General features: G+C 34.2%; 2 protein-coding genes across 4 annotated transcripts; one reads left to right on the top strand and one right to left on the bottom strand.

The window, feature by feature from the left end:
• Window positions 1-2,296: 2,296 nt before the first annotated feature.
• LOC141461684 (uncharacterized) lies at window positions 2,297-8,221 on the bottom strand. Of its 3 annotated transcripts, XM_074142914.1 has the most exons (4): window positions 8,169-8,221; window positions 7,224-7,377; window positions 3,643-3,762; window positions 2,297-2,692 (listed from the first exon to the last, which is right to left on the bottom strand). In XM_074142914.1, the coding sequence occupies exons 2-4, from the start codon at window positions 7,255-7,257 to the stop codon at window positions 2,565-2,567; spliced, it is 282 nt and encodes a 93-aa protein (XP_073999015.1). In that variant the 5' UTR covers window positions 7,258-7,377; window positions 8,169-8,221; the 3' UTR covers window positions 2,297-2,564. The 3 variants fall into 3 exon arrangements, with proteins under 3 accessions (XP_073999015.1, XP_073999014.1, XP_073999016.1); XM_074142913.1 differs by lacking the exons at window positions 7,224-7,377; window positions 8,169-8,221 and adding an exon at window positions 6,515-6,957; XM_074142915.1 differs by lacking the exons at window positions 7,224-7,377; window positions 8,169-8,221 and adding an exon at window positions 4,531-4,925.
• Window positions 8,222-8,281: 60 nt separating this feature from the next.
• On the top strand, window positions 8,282-14,653 carry LOC141461683 (T-complex protein 11-like protein 1). Its single transcript, XM_074142912.1, has 11 exons — window positions 8,282-8,423; window positions 9,063-9,203; window positions 10,018-10,138; window positions 10,497-10,610; window positions 10,904-11,023; window positions 11,114-11,237; window positions 11,694-11,818; window positions 11,927-12,108; window positions 12,332-12,504; window positions 12,725-12,968; window positions 13,106-14,653. Exons 1-10 carry the CDS (start codon window positions 8,359-8,361, stop codon window positions 12,922-12,924), a joined length of 1,365 nt encoding a protein of 454 aa, XP_073999013.1. The 5' UTR covers window positions 8,282-8,358; the 3' UTR covers window positions 12,925-12,968; window positions 13,106-14,653.
• The last annotated feature ends 170 nt before the right edge of the window (window positions 14,654-14,823 follow it).

Here is a 14,823-nt window from a genome sequence, read left to right as displayed (position 1 = left end):
TTTGGATGCTGAATTGACTGAGTTAATCTTACTCTTTTAAACCACACACTTTTGTAAACAATGCTCATAGCTGTATGTGTGAGTTGACCAATTAATAGTTGTATTATATCTAGCTTGTTTGGTGAGTTTTTTGTAATTGGCTCTAAATCCAGTGTGTGCTACATATTTATGAATTGTTATACGAGCTCAATGTTTCATTTATGTGAGATTGGTTTTCTAGCTATTCGTGACTGCCAGTCTTGTGAGTTGTCTGTACTGCTAAATATTTTTGAGTAAATGGTTGTTGAGGAAGTACTTTTATTCCCAGTGTGAAGAAAATCGTGTTTTGTAATTTATCAAATACCTTTGTGAATAATTTTACGTTGGCTAAAACGCCGTCCAACACTAGGAGGTACAGTAAAATCCCATATTGGTTTAAAGGTATTTTCCGGATTAGTTTTTTTGTGTGAACGCTGAGTGTTTCCAGCCTAGTTGGTGGATTCTTCTAGGTCAACTTTTCCAGATGTGGGCAAGTCTTTTTCCTCAGGAAGATTCTCTTTCGAAGGTTAAGTTGCCTTTTGCTTCTGGTTTGTACTATATGACACTAACACTGATCAAGTTGAAATAAGAGCTGCTACTAAAATTAGTTAAATATATTTCATTAGAGTAGTCAGTTTACCTGTGTACTTTTGTATAAATCGCTATATTTTATAGTTTAAAGAGTTCTGCTGAGGGCAGGTAAAAAAAAGTTTAAACCTGTGAATTAGTTGAGTTGTAATTCTGTGACTGCAGGTCTCAAAATCCCTGCAATTCTCTACACCATGAGCTCTGATTGGAGCTATTTATTTGTGTGTTGTTTGTATGAGTGCTTGTTTTGCGATTTGATTCTAGAAATGTGTATGTTGAGAGTGATGTGTTGAAGTAGTTTTGTTTATGAGTTGTGTTTATAAATCTATATTTGTGAGTTTTTCTGTATGACTGGCTTGTTTCATGAGTTAGCAAAGAACTAATTATTTTGTTTATTAGTTATGTACAGACAGCTACTTTATTTGTGATTTAATCTAAAAAAACTTACTGTTTTATACGTTAAGAGTATGGCTACATTTGTTTAGACTTCATTATTACTTTTATTTTTTATTCTCACCTTATCCAGTTTTTTTAATTATTAATATTATGATTATTATTATTATTATTATTATAGCGATTATTCCTTTCAGCTACTTTTATTTCGTGATTTATGTTTTTCACCCATTTACTTTTTTGTTTGTGAGTAGTTTAATTTAAAAACTCATCAAACTATCCTATTCAGCTTAGAGCTGAGCTAGAACAATATATCTTTAATTGAATGTGAACTGTCTGAATGTGAACATTTGTTTTTCCTTTTACTGGTATATGTGCAGCCACACTGAGGATTTTTAAAATTCCACAAATACTAAATTTTAATAGTGCAATAATGCATAATTTTAATTAAGAAATTCTTTTTGAATTACTTTTTTAATTGTGATTAATTAATTTTTAATTATTAATAAATTAATAAAAATAAATAAATGAAGAATCGTATATTATAAATTGGATAAGCTCAAATTGGAAAACATTTTTATTTTTGTGGCTAAAATTGGAGAGAAGATATCCTAGTTCGTTTTGTATTTTTGAAATTGCCTAACAGTTTTATAGATGGTTGCAAGTATTATATAATAATAATATATTATATAAAAGTATTATGTAATACTGAATTATTGTTGTTGTTATTATTATTATGAATAAATTTTATATAAATTATAAACATTCCTAGATACATTATAAGTGATTTTATTTCTAACCTTTACAGTAGAAAGACAGACAGGTGCGAGTCAAAAACTCAACCATAGTGTACCTTACTGCTGCACTCGTAAAATTGATATTGTCTGTAGATAACTGTTAACTGTCCATCCCTAAACTGTTGGAAAACTTAAAAGGAACTGAAGGTCGATGGCACACGCAGCAGCTTATCTCACCTTCTTTAGCTATATAACACTTGGATCTACACAATCCTGTGTGAAGACTACTTGGATGGGGGAGGTTTTATGTATTTCTGCCAGCTCTGGAAAGCAGCCTAAGGGTTCTTGATTTTATTTGACTTTGTATAGATGGCAGTAAGAGCCACCCATCTGCAGACACAGCAGTCGGTGTAGGCACTCAGCTACTGTTCACTCGTGACGTACCTTGCCTCGTGGGGGATTAATATCCCAGCGTTTGGCTAAGGTCCTACTAGTAAGCCGGATGTAGAGAGTAGCCAGTCTTTAGGTAATGCTAAAAAAATATTTAATTATTTCTTCGTAAATGTTTAAACTTATTTATTTCTGTAATCGGTACATAAATACAATACAAATCTCATTACATTATAACTAGATAGATAATAGACAACTAAATTCCAAAATTGTTAATTTTCTTTGGTCCTACTGCTGTGTGTGTGTGGGAAAACTGAAACACACAATCTCAGTCTGTGACAGCTCTTAAAGAATGTTCTTTTCCAGTATGTCATTCCAGCACTGTGGATGATCCTTCTAAACTATCTAAGTCATCTTAAAGTTTACGACGGCTGTAGATTACTGTAATAGTAATCCTCTATTATACGCCGTGCAGCAGCATCTTGTGATCAGGTAATGCTCCCTGCAGGAATTGGCATGCAGGAATGTGCAAACAGCCAATTTGCATTCTTTCGGCAATTCATGTTCTGAAAACAAATCGAGATAATCATAAGTTAGTTGAATCGTAGCAATCAAAAGTATAAATAATTTGCTAAAAATTACTTTTTTATGATTTTCAATGATCTAACCTCAAATTTTCTTCAAAATAATATCAATTAAGGTTCACTAAAACTGTACAACGTCCCATATGTCCCACGATTTTCATTAATATAATTTTAAACTTGATGACTTGGAAGCCCAACTTAAAATTAATTTTCACGAATTGAATTTCGAAGAAAAATACAGTTTTTTTAAATGAGTAGGCGAAGTGGGGTGCTAAAAAAAAATTGTTCAAGAATCTTCCTGTCTAGGATTATATTTAAACTCAGGATTTTAGTAGCAAGTTTAATATTATTAGATGGTAATTGCATGCGATTCCTTAAAGTAGCACTTTAGAATAAAACCTGTTAGATTTACCGACCAAAGGCTTCTTCTTTAGGTAAAAAATCATTTATGAATTCTAAATGACTTCATTTAGACTTCATCTAAATTGTATTAAACCCAAACTCGCAGTGCGAGAAGTGAAGTCAAAATATCAACACTAAATTGATTAATCTACCTCTGGTGGTGGATGAAAGACCGAATCTGGTCAGGGATCCAAGAAATATGCATGCTACTACGGATAAAAACAAAGATATTACCAGCACTGAGGACCTAAGCACATATTCAACTGGACATTCGGCTTGAAATATGTGTCTTTAATAACACGGCTTTTTTTTTTGATGCAACAACTTTAATTTCTATTCTCTTTTCTTTTGTTTTAATATTAATGTTATAATTGCAGATATTCACTTATTTATGAACTCAAGAAGCCTGGCAGACGGTTCTGTATATCATGCTTAGAATTGCTGGTTGTTTCTTTTCAATAGTGTTATTTCAAATTATTTTAAAATATAACTTTATTATTAAAATTCAGAAAAAAATAAATTTTGTTTACCATAAGGATTCAAACAGCAACATGCATCATGCAGCAGTTTACCATCGCAATAACTGTATACAGACATATCGCAATATGGACATTCCCGATGCACTTTTAGTCTGTCCATGTTTCCAATATCTGAAAAATGGAAATTTGTTTATGAAAGTTTAGACAAGTTGTTTGGATGTATTGAGTCAGCAAAAGAAAATTTGGAATTCTACCAATGGTAATTTCCTTATAATCATATACAGGGTGATCCATTTAAAACGCAACAATCGCTAATAACTTTTAGGAAAGCGGAATTTCGAAAAAATCCCACGAAGTAAACTATATGTTTTATTGGGTCTAGTTTTCAAATTTTCCACCCCCGATGCTGCATCTTTATTTTTGGCGGAGTTATGGCCAAAAACCCGATTGGGATTTCATAAGGACCACTGGTTTTGACAATGATTATGAAAACTAAATTAGAAATTGTGGAAAATGACGTTAACCCCGTTTCGATATCCCTAATATTAGTCGAAATTCATATTCTTTAATTGGTTTTAGAGTGCAACAGAAGTTCTATGCGTTGTTTAACTTAAAGTTAATTTGTTTCACCAACGGTGACGTGGTATGGAGCATTGGGATAAAAATACTTTTATAAAAAACTTTGAATACTTTTTATATCTGTTTTTCAGCACAAAAGTACTTTTGCACGATACATAACTTTATATTAGTGTGCGCTCTTGAATGTTAACGAACCACGTCAAAGTTCTGTACCACCTTCTGCACATGTGCAGTTCTCCGCCCAAAAGAGTATTAGATACAAACAAAAAAAAAAAAAAAACAAAAAAATGAACGTGGAAGGAAAGTTTAGACAAGTTGTTTGGATGTATTGAGTCAGCAAAAGAAAATTTGGAATTCTACCAATGGTAATTTCCTTATAATCATATACAGGTGTTATATACAGGGTGATCCATTTAAAACGCAACAATCGCTAATAACTTTTAGGAAAGCGGAATTTCGAAAAAATCCCACGAAGTAAACTATATGTTTTATTGGGTCTAGTTTTCAAATTTTCCACCCCCGATGCTGCATCTTTATTTTTGGCGGAGTTATGGCCAAAAACCCGATTGGGATTTCATAAGGACCACTGGTTTTGACAATGATTATGAAAACTAAATAAGAAATTGTGGAAAATGACGTTAACCCCGTTTCGATATCCCTAATATTAGTCGAAATATTTAAGATCAAAGTTACTATTTTACCTATTCGTGAACGGTTTTCGATATTAATTTTCCACCAGAAATATACGTTTTGGGAGGTCCTCTGACTGCAAAAAATATTATTTGTGACGCAAAGAACAAAAATAATAATAATTGAAGATTTTAAAAATGTAGTGCAATGAAATGGTTATGGGTGAGCCAGAATAAATTTGTTTTATCATCAAATAAAAGCAACCAATACATCATTTTAATGTATCCTGTATGCAAGACTTCATGACCTATGATTGCGGTAAGGATATCTTCCCAGGGAGGGGCGGGTGTTGGTCTAGTGGTCAAGAGCGTGGATTTGTAAGTGGCAGATCCCCAGTTCGAATCCCTCGTATAACTACATTTTATTAAAAAAATGTATTATGAATAACTGCATACGCGGGATTCGAACTGGTGATTTCTCACTTACAAAGCCACGCTCTTGATCATTAGACCTACACTCTCGCAAGATATTCTTACCGTAATCACAGTTCAAGAAGTTTTGCATACGGAGTACATTAAAATGATGTGATGGTTGCTTTTATTTGATGATAAAACTAATTTATCCTGATTTATCCCACAACCATTACATTACACTTTATATTTTAAAATCTTCAATTATTATTATTGTTCTTTGCGTCACTAATAATATTTTTTGCAGTCAGAGGACCTCCAAAAACGTGTATATCTGGTGGAAAATTAATATCGAAAACCGTTCACGAATAGATAAAATAGTAACTTTGATCTTAAATATCTCGACTAATATTAGGGATATTTTCCACAGTTTCTTATTTAGTTTTTATAATCATTGTCAAAACCAGTGGTCCTTATGAAATCCCAATCGGGTTTTTGGCTGTAACTCCGCCAAAAATAAAGATGCAGCGTCGGGGGTGGAAAATTTGAAAACTAGACCCAAAAAACATATAGTTTACTTCGTGGGTTTTTTCGAAATTCCGCTTTCCTAAAAAGTTATTAGCAATTGGTGCGTTTTAAATGGATCACCCTGTACATAACATGTTAGGGATGAGTAAAGTAGCAGTTCTCTAAGTCAACTTAAACAACTCAAAATAAAGAAAAGAAAATCGCATAAATTCGCGCTTCTGGTTATCCGATTTCGGCCGAAACCTTAGTAATGGAAGCGAAGTAGTACCAAAATGGAATACCAATTTTGTGTTTTTAACGACTTTTTGTTTTCGAGATATTCTGTTAAAACATATACACGCAATCATGCGCTAAAAACTATTTTTTTACTCAGGGGACGTCAATATATGTATTACCGGGGAAAACAATCTTGAAAATTATAGGCGATTTTCATATTTTCTTTGATTAGAATAAAGTGAAAATGTTAAAATCAACCACTTGCAAAACGCTCAAATTTCTGGTTAGTTTTAGCCAGTTGAGCGTATTAACAAACTATACCGTAACATTTGCGGCACCTCTTCTTTTAATTGCTTTAATGTTGATCAGAAGATCCTAAAAAAAAAGTTGTGGTCGAACCCTAAACAACTAGCTGCGCCGGTGACATACAAACAGCGAAAGTAAAGCGAATAGCTTATTGGAACAATTGGTAAATAGCTCAACAGCAATTGAGCAACCAGAGGAATATACCACAAAATTTCGTTAAACCCTGGTTAATTAAAAATAAGAAATTTACTTACTTGCAGCAAATGTATTTGTAAAAAAATACGTCAAAAACAGCAAGTACATAAATAGATAATATATAGATGAATACATTTTGTTGGATAGATTCAAACTGAGCTACAAGGTAGGAACACACGGCCGAATGGGAACCGTTAATTCTAATAACCGAATCAAAATTCTTCTAAAGTTCCTTCAACTCGAAAGAAGCCATTGTCAATAACTGGCCAAACTAGTGCAGTCAGTAGAGTAGAGGGTGCTTCAGTTCAATAAATAGCGTACACTGTTTTTCCTAACAGTCGTAAATTAAACCCGGTTTACTAGCGTTTGTCATTTGTACTTTCTCTTACTCCCAGTAAGAAGAAGAATTGCAATTATGACCAATTTTTGAAATTGAGTTTTTACCGGCAATACATGTTTTGAGGTTCTTAAATTAAAATTTTTCCAAAAACTTAAAGTAGACACCACATAACAATGTAGGTTTAGAGATTTAGTTTCATTTTTCTGGATGAAACTCCATTATAACGATTTTTGTCTTAATAATGTAGTTGCGATTTTGATTTGTAATTAATTGTCAAAATTGTCTACATTTTACTTATTATTTTATTTGTACAGCATTTAATTTAATTAGTAATATATTTAAGTATTAACCATACTAATATTAATTTGTGTGTACTGTAAATCGGTTTTATCCGCATAAAGTGATAAATAAATATTAGTGAAACAAACCTGCTTTAACTTTCAATTTTGTCTTGGTCTTCATTTATTCGTAAATCTGTTCAACATTTTCACACTTTACGTTATCCATTGTACCGTAGCTAGGGTGCCTTGAGAGCAACAGATCTTGCTTCTTGACTCCCATTAACGTTAATTCTAGTTTTTCCTAGAAATTTATATTTTTTAAAGTTTTAACAAGGTTAAAACATGTCTATTATATACTGGGTTGTTGTCAGGTGCATAAAAGTGACTTTAGCAGTAGTAGAGGTTTTTTTCTTGGGTAATAAACATGCTTTTGACGCTATACGAATTCGTACATATTCTTAAATATAGAAGTCGCAGAGCAAAGATTGACAGGGGGCGTACTGATGCCCCGGGCGCTGGGAGGACAAAATGTTGTATTGGTTCCGTTCTAAAGAATATAAATAATTACTTTTTCAATTTTCGCACTATGTTATTACAATCAAAACTAGTTGCAGATTTGTTACTACAAAATGATACTATATTCACCTATCTATGTGAATAACATATAATATACAATAAAGGCCAATATTTATTATTAAAACCCCTAACAGTGTGTTATTTTCTATTAAAATCCAGAAAATTAATCTGCATTTTTAAATTTAATTTTTTTTGTGTTGAAATTACAGTGTATTCGTTTTGCTGGGCAATCACAAACTCAAAATAGATCAAACAAACTTTTTGAACATAATATTTATGTAATTGTGAATTTTACAATAAGTAACAGGTATATTTAAAAAATGGTTTTTTTTCCAGACTATTCAATTGTTTTAATATCCACTTATAACCAGTTCATGGTTTTTATTTTTTGTATGTTCACTTTTATGTCTGGGAGATGGAAGCAATTTAGCGGAGGGGTTGGGAGAGGGGTTCATGATCAAATTAGTTATTTTGTAGGGAATCATAAATAATGTAATAATTTATGAATGTAATAACTTAGTTTTTGCACACGAAAATATAACATACTGACAGACTATTTATGTAACCTTCTAGAACTGTTACAATATTTAGTCAATTCATTCAGTGACCACAGTAAACATATGTTCGCTATAGAAACAACCATTTGACATTTGTTAACTGACTGTTAATGTTTCTTTAAATAGTTCTGGGACTACTAAATTACAGAATGGAAAATAAAGGAAGTCTGTCCGATGAAAAGACGGAAGATGAATTAGTTAAAACAGTTGAAAAGTGAGTATAAAAGTTCAGTTTTTACAGCATCTTTAGTAAGTTATAATTCGATAAAATCTTTTTGTAATCTTGGACTTTATAATACATTTTCACGTCTCTAGTGTTATCTTACACTATACTATCGACACAGGGCAGTTCGAAGACTCACCGCAGCAGAGGTGCCTTATATGAATAGTAAGCTGGGTCTGAAAGAACGAGTACTCTGTTTCATTATCTAGAAAAGAAAATTTTCAGTAATGCGTTCTAGATACCTGAGAGTTCGCTAACTGGCCTAACCTATTGTTAGGATTGCCCGAAAGAAACTCCAGTTTTCAAACGCATGTGAAAATTCATTTGCTGAAACGAAAAAATCTATTTTGTAGACAGTGCTTCTAGCCTTCAATTCGGCTTGGCTTTTTGGGTATTAAGTTGTTTAATAACGAGAAGCATTCCGGCTGCTCACTGCTGGCAATTTATAGTTAAATGAAACTCACTTAATTGTAGTGTGCAAGAATCTGCTTCTACTGTTGGCAGAAGTGCAGAATCGAAGGATAGAGGGCTCCTGGGCCATGTTTACTTTCTACGACCATATCACTCTTTACTTATAGATTGTCAGTTCGATGCGATCACTTGGATATATATCTTAGATTTTGATTTCAGAAGTAGCGCTGAAGCTAACAAGGAAAATTTGAATGAAGGTAAGGACTTAGACACGCTATTACACCATCTGTACATAGCTCATGAGTTGGCGGTTGACGAAAGTAGAAACGTCTGGATGCAAAATCAACCAGAGGATATCAGGTATTCAGGGCCCGTAAATTCAGCTACAGTAAGATGAATTTAAACAAGTAAATTATTACCTTTTTATTAATTTTATATTAATGTTAGAAATATAGGCCATTGTGATCGTCTGTTTTAAGAATTCTTACCAGCTCTCTTGGAGCTCTCATTCACACTTACACTTCCACATCCACGGTTTCAAAACAAAAAGCCTATGTTCTCTAGTTCAATAATGAACTGAACCATTCTTCAATACATTTTATTCAGTTATCCTTAGTGAAAGTCCGGAATTTATTGTAAAGTCCATCGATAAACTAATACGTGATTAATATAATTATATCATTATAGTTTCACACATTTTTTCTAACAACGTAATTTTTCCCAAAAAAATCCATTTTTCATCATTCAGTAGCATATTATGCGTGAGTGGGGATAGTACCAGCAGTCCTTCATCTGTGGTATTAGCCGTCAATATCATTGTGTCTTTTAAATGAATTGTAGTTAAAGTCGGAATTTCTTCCTGGAAATTCTCTCCATGTTTACCACCACCTGACCGACTCATACATGTTTCTTCTAAACTTATGCTGTAGAAGTGACTGAGGTAGGTCATAAATGTCGGACTTGCAGTGCACACAATCTAAAGAAAAATATTATTTGGTTTTAGAAAACAACAGACCAGTTTTAAAGTTCCTTAGCAGTTTTTGCGTTTAGCAATACGTCCATTTTATTGTTTTTGTTTATTCACTCCGTTAGTATAAAACGAACTACAACTTTTTACATGCTCTTATGGCTACTAAGTATTAAACCACCGTTGAATTATAAATGTCTGTTCTAGTAATGAGAATATAATTAAAGTCACATTACGAGAAGCTTACTGGGACTTGTTTCGAGAACAAATATCTGAAGATCCACCGAAATTAGACATGGCGTTCGACATACTGGCTGAGATAAAAAAGGTATTATATATATGTCAGTGAGCCTTGATTCTGTAATTTTTTTTATAAGAAAGGTTGGTTAGAGGCTCCACGTTCTGTGATTCTGGCAAGTGTCGATAGTGGCGTCTCCAAATTGCCATTTCTCCAAGGTATTATTTCAGTGGAGAGGTTGTGAATCCAGCCTCTCTTAGCTATTTACTGAATACAGCAATTGTAGTGAACGGTTGTTGTGGACTGTAGTAGTAAACTGATTAAAAGATGGGTTAGAGGGACACGCTAAACACACTTCTTCATGACAAGTTCATTGATGATGTATGTAACCCCAGCATTGCGTCTAATTAACTTTTCTATTATTATTGTTGTTGTTGTTTTTTTTAAGGGTCTGGAACTTGTGATGACACCAAACATTACGACGCTCAGAAAACAAGTAGCCGAAGTACTAGACCTGGATTTGTTGAGAACTCAGGCAGAACATGACGCTGTAGACGTAATGGTAAGTCTTAACTATGTGTGGTATTAACCAGGTATCCTAGTATGGGGCCAAGATTGTGGGTAGGAGACTCTGTCAGCTCGAAGTAAGATTGCAATTAGAAATGTATTTATACTACTCCATCTCCCCAAATAGCCACCTATCTAAGACCTCAGCGTCTTCAGCTGTCCTCGCATGATCTAATATGACGGGCAGAATTTGTGGAAACCTGTAGTCTCTTGTCTCCTCCAACCCTTGAAGAAAAGTTTCGCTCTGGTTACCTATTAATCCTTTCTTTCAAAATTTCTCTGTTGCAGTACTACGCCAAATACATCACATCTGTGATCAGCAAAATCTGTGCTCCGGTGCGTGACAAGACCGTCGCCCAGTTGTCCAAAGAGACTGACATAGTTGCTATATTTCGAGGTATTGTTGAGGTATGTGTATACTTTCTTTTAAAAATGCCAATATTTTATATGTGCCAGGACCATTAGATTTTTTCTTTACTAATGGCTGACTAATTGCAGATCTTATCACTGATGAAATACGACCTGTTGAGTTTTTCACTGGCCGCCATTAAGCCAGACATCATGGCTAATCATCTTGCCTACGAGCGTGACACATTCCGCGAGTACATTAACGCTATTGGAGGTAATTATTCTCTTCACCTGTCAGAAATTCCCAGATGATCCAGCCTTTGACCAGTTGTCACATTCTTATCGACATGTAAATTCATATATCACTAATCTTTTGTGAAAGCGCATGTAAAATGGTTTGTTTTAAGAGAGATTTCCAAGTATGCTCCGTGTTGGTGGCCTGTAGCGGTGTAGTTCATGCGCCACTATCCTGAATCTCTTAGGTGTATATATTAGGTGTTTGGCTCGACAGCTTCCCGTAAGTCTTATTAACGGGACGAGATGGGCCGCTGAAAACTGCGTTCAGATTAAATAATGAGTTTATGGGCATCAGATGTGTGTGTGTGGGTTTTAGAGCTCAGGGTACTTCTTTAGTTTTAGAAAAAAATCAAATTTTGTTCGCATCTACCCCATTATTATATCTAACCAAAAACCTACACTTTCGGAGAATTACACGTTCTTTTATTTTTAGGTGCCCTACCAAGGACAACAAAATGGTTGAGTAAGCATCTAAATGCTTCGCTAAGCACGGAAGATATTGTGTATAATGCTTACATAGATATGCTAACCTGGGACGACGCTGAACCTTATCCAGAGGTAAACTTTCGCCAGTCGGTTTTGCATTCTTCTCTGACTTATTCGTATATTTCTGAGCCAACTAGAGCGCTGAGAAGCTGTTTTATTGACTCCCTTTTATTCTTACAGACATTATTTCTTGAAGAGGAACGTCTCAGGCGACTAAAGTTGGACTATTTTAGGCTCAGTGTCTCTTGTACGCTACTGTTTCTATCGTTAGGCCTAATACCGCAATCACTCCACAAAGATGATTTCAAAGAATCAATCAAATCATTCATTATGATCTTGATGGTTGAGGCAAAAAATGATGCGTAAGTCAATCACACGTTGATATGAAAGTAACAGGCTTATTGCTTCACGCTATGACAGTACTATACTGACAGACGATTCCAGTTTACAAAGCTGAGAGGTGCTCAGGCAATTTTTTTTTTTTTTTGTGTAGCAATAACAGAGTAATTGAAAAGGCATCATTGTTCGAGCCCAGCATGGTGATTTTTATTTTTGAGCATCTGTTTTGTTTATTAATTGTTTCAGTGACGTCAAGAAATTCTGTTCGAACATTGCTATTCACCTTTGCGAGAAAGTCAAGAATAGTGTACAAACGGATGACACCTCGAGTAATGCAGCCGCGGAATTAAACTATAAAGTGCTTCAGGAAAGCGTAGAACCCGCTTCGTTACCCGATAATAAAATTCGAACTTTAGTCTGTAAGTATTGTGAAGTTCGATGACACATTTTTTTGGTATCATTCTGTATATTTGCTTTGAGGACATTCTTGAGGCACCTGAGTTTAGAAAGATTTGAGAACCTGCAAGAGTTGTAGTAGCTTCAGGATAATATTGTCCAACAAACACACTAACGTTCATAAATGCAGTTCTCGAAGTAAGGCATTTTTTTAATCTAAGGCTTTGTTAATTTAATTTTCAGGTACCCGAGTTAACGATTACTTAAAATGTTCTTTGAAAGTGACAAACAATCCTGAGCTAAATTTTCCACCGGCTTTAAATCTGTTCAAATTTGAGTTGACTGCTCTAAGGCATTCCTTCCAGAGTATATTCAAGCATAATATGTTAGTCTGTATGGAGCATTACCAGAAACTGGTCAACACTGATAGTCTTTCATCCTAGATAAGATTGGTAGTAAGAACTTAGGATTGGGTCCTCAATTCTCAGTAAGTGTACTGCCTAGAAAATGTAAAGCATTTTACCAAAAAACATGCTCTACCCTACCTATATTTTAATTATTTATTCGCAATTGATTCGCTGATTTTACTCCATTTTTTTTTTTTTTTTCTTTGTCCTGTTACAGGATTCCTAAACCTCTAAGGGAAAAAAATCTACCAAAAAAGAGATTAAATCTCGTGTCAGCAAACTGGGAGAAGAATTTTAAATTTATAAATATGTGCAATTTATTAAATTTATATGAAAGAAAGCCAAAAACACTATTTTATATATGTGTTAATATTCGCAGTTGTGCGTGTTGGAGTGCCCAAATTAATAGGGGAAACTGGCGAGAGACTGCACAACTTCTCTCTTGTGTTGCTCATTTTCCTCTGCTTGGCTTGCAGAGAGAGAAGCTCTAGAGTGGCAAGTCTCATGTCGGAAACCTTCGATATATACTAGAATACTACTCACATGGGGCTTTGTAGTTCATGTTTGATTCATTGAAGGCTTAGACTGACTGCTATGTGTGCAGATATATCTGCATGCATCTGGTACTGACCTGCTTTACTACTTACTATAAATGGAAGGTGAGTAGAACCTGCGCATTTTTGAGCATTGATGGGGTGCACATCATCTCTTCTTATATCTTTTTCTAAGATTGTAGAAAAAGTTGTGGCGTGTCATCAACCTCAGAAAGAAGAGCGCAAAATCCGTAATTTTGCAGACGGTCCTCAGACAGTGGTTGCCAAGGACAGATCGCGCGATTTTCAAGCTTGATTTGAAGGCAAACATCGATCAGTTAATCATTTATTACGTCTTTCATTCGGTTTTTAGTTGCTCTAAGGAAAGAGAACTTCGTTTCATAGGGAGGGAATAAGTTTCAAGTAGAAGAACGAGTACTTTTCTGCCTTGCAATTTTAGGTAGCGGAGAATTTTTGGAGCATAAGTGGAATTAATTGGTTTCTTACAGTTGATTAAATTTCTTTACTTTTTGTGAGTGTTCTGAAGTATACTTTGATTTTTTTAAGCCAGGCATAGCCAATATTCGGCCCGCGAAATGAATTCATACGGCACGCGATTAATCCTTCAATATTGTCTGTTTAACTTCCAATAAGTGGTCGAATGGATTCGTGATATTTATTTTTTTTTAAATATCCATAGTAGGGATTTACAACTTTTGTGTGCGTTTTTTGTAATTTAATAATCTTTTACAATTTTTTAATACCCAATTTTTACAACTCTTCGTCCCGTGAAAAAAGTTTTCTTTCCAATTCGGCCCGGTGACAAAAACTGTTTGCAGGCCTGCCCTAAGCCCAAGTTTGTTGCTTATCACAACCTTAATTTAACTTACTAAAAGTAAAGGTATTTATTATTGGCAAATATAATGTAAAAATTCTATTCTTGACCATATCCAAAGCTACTTCTTACAAGGGGTCCTGCGAAATGGGACGCATAGGCCGCTAAAATCTGGGCCCCTACATCCACTGTCATGGCAGACTTTCTCACCCAGGGATTCCGAATTGACTTAGCTGCAGTCTCTCAAACAACAGGCACTCCTATACGCATTTACGACTCCTATTTAACGTTTTACTAGATCGCTTTGAATACTCCAAATTGTGAGTCCTAATAAATTTTAACATACTTGTAAATCCATTGTACTTTATATTTTTGTAAAATAAATTATTTATTTTTATTTGTAACATTTAAATAAGATCTTAACCCTTATGATATTAAAGGGGACGGAGACATACCTCTAATATGCCCCACAGTAATTCAGTTTTTGGATCTACCTCTTAGGTATTTATTTCTTTTAAGTATATGTAAGGAACATGATTACTTAAGTGCTGGCTCTTATTCCAACTA

The sequence above is a fragment of the Rhodnius prolixus genome, unplaced genomic scaffold (genome assembly GCF_049639745.1).
Source record: "Rhodnius prolixus isolate KJV_2025 unplaced genomic scaffold, Rpr scaffold_12, whole genome shotgun sequence".
NCBI lineage: Eukaryota > Metazoa > Arthropoda > Insecta > Hemiptera > Reduviidae > Rhodnius > Rhodnius prolixus.
The sequence above is the reverse complement of the archived record's forward strand: the minus strand, read 5'-3'. Positions and strand labels throughout refer to the sequence as shown.

Bases quoted from the DNA above. Each gene is read 5' to 3' on its own strand.
- LOC141461683 (XM_074142912.1), top strand. From the start codon at position 8,359: ATGGAAAATAAAGGAAGTCTGTCCGATGAAAAGACGGAAGATGAATTA. The intron at 8,424-9,062 runs GTGAGTATAAAA...TTTTGATTTCAG, and splicing joins TTAGTTAAAACAGTTGAAAA to AAGTAGCGCTGAAGCTAACA. The intron at 9,204-10,017 runs GTATTCAGGGCC...TGTCTGTTCTAG, and splicing joins AATCAACCAGAGGATATCAG to TAATGAGAATATAATTAAAG.
- LOC141461684 (XM_074142913.1), bottom strand. From the start codon at position 6,590: ATGTATTCATCTATATATTATCTATTTATGTACTTGCTGTTTTTGACG. The intron at 3,763-6,514 runs GTAAGTAAATTT...TCCATTTTTCAG, and splicing joins TACAAATACATTTGCTGCAA to ATATTGGAAACATGGACAGA. The intron at 2,693-3,642 runs GTAAACAAAATT...ATTTGTTTTCAG, and splicing joins TTGCTGTTTGAATCCTTATG to AACATGAATTGCCGAAAGAA.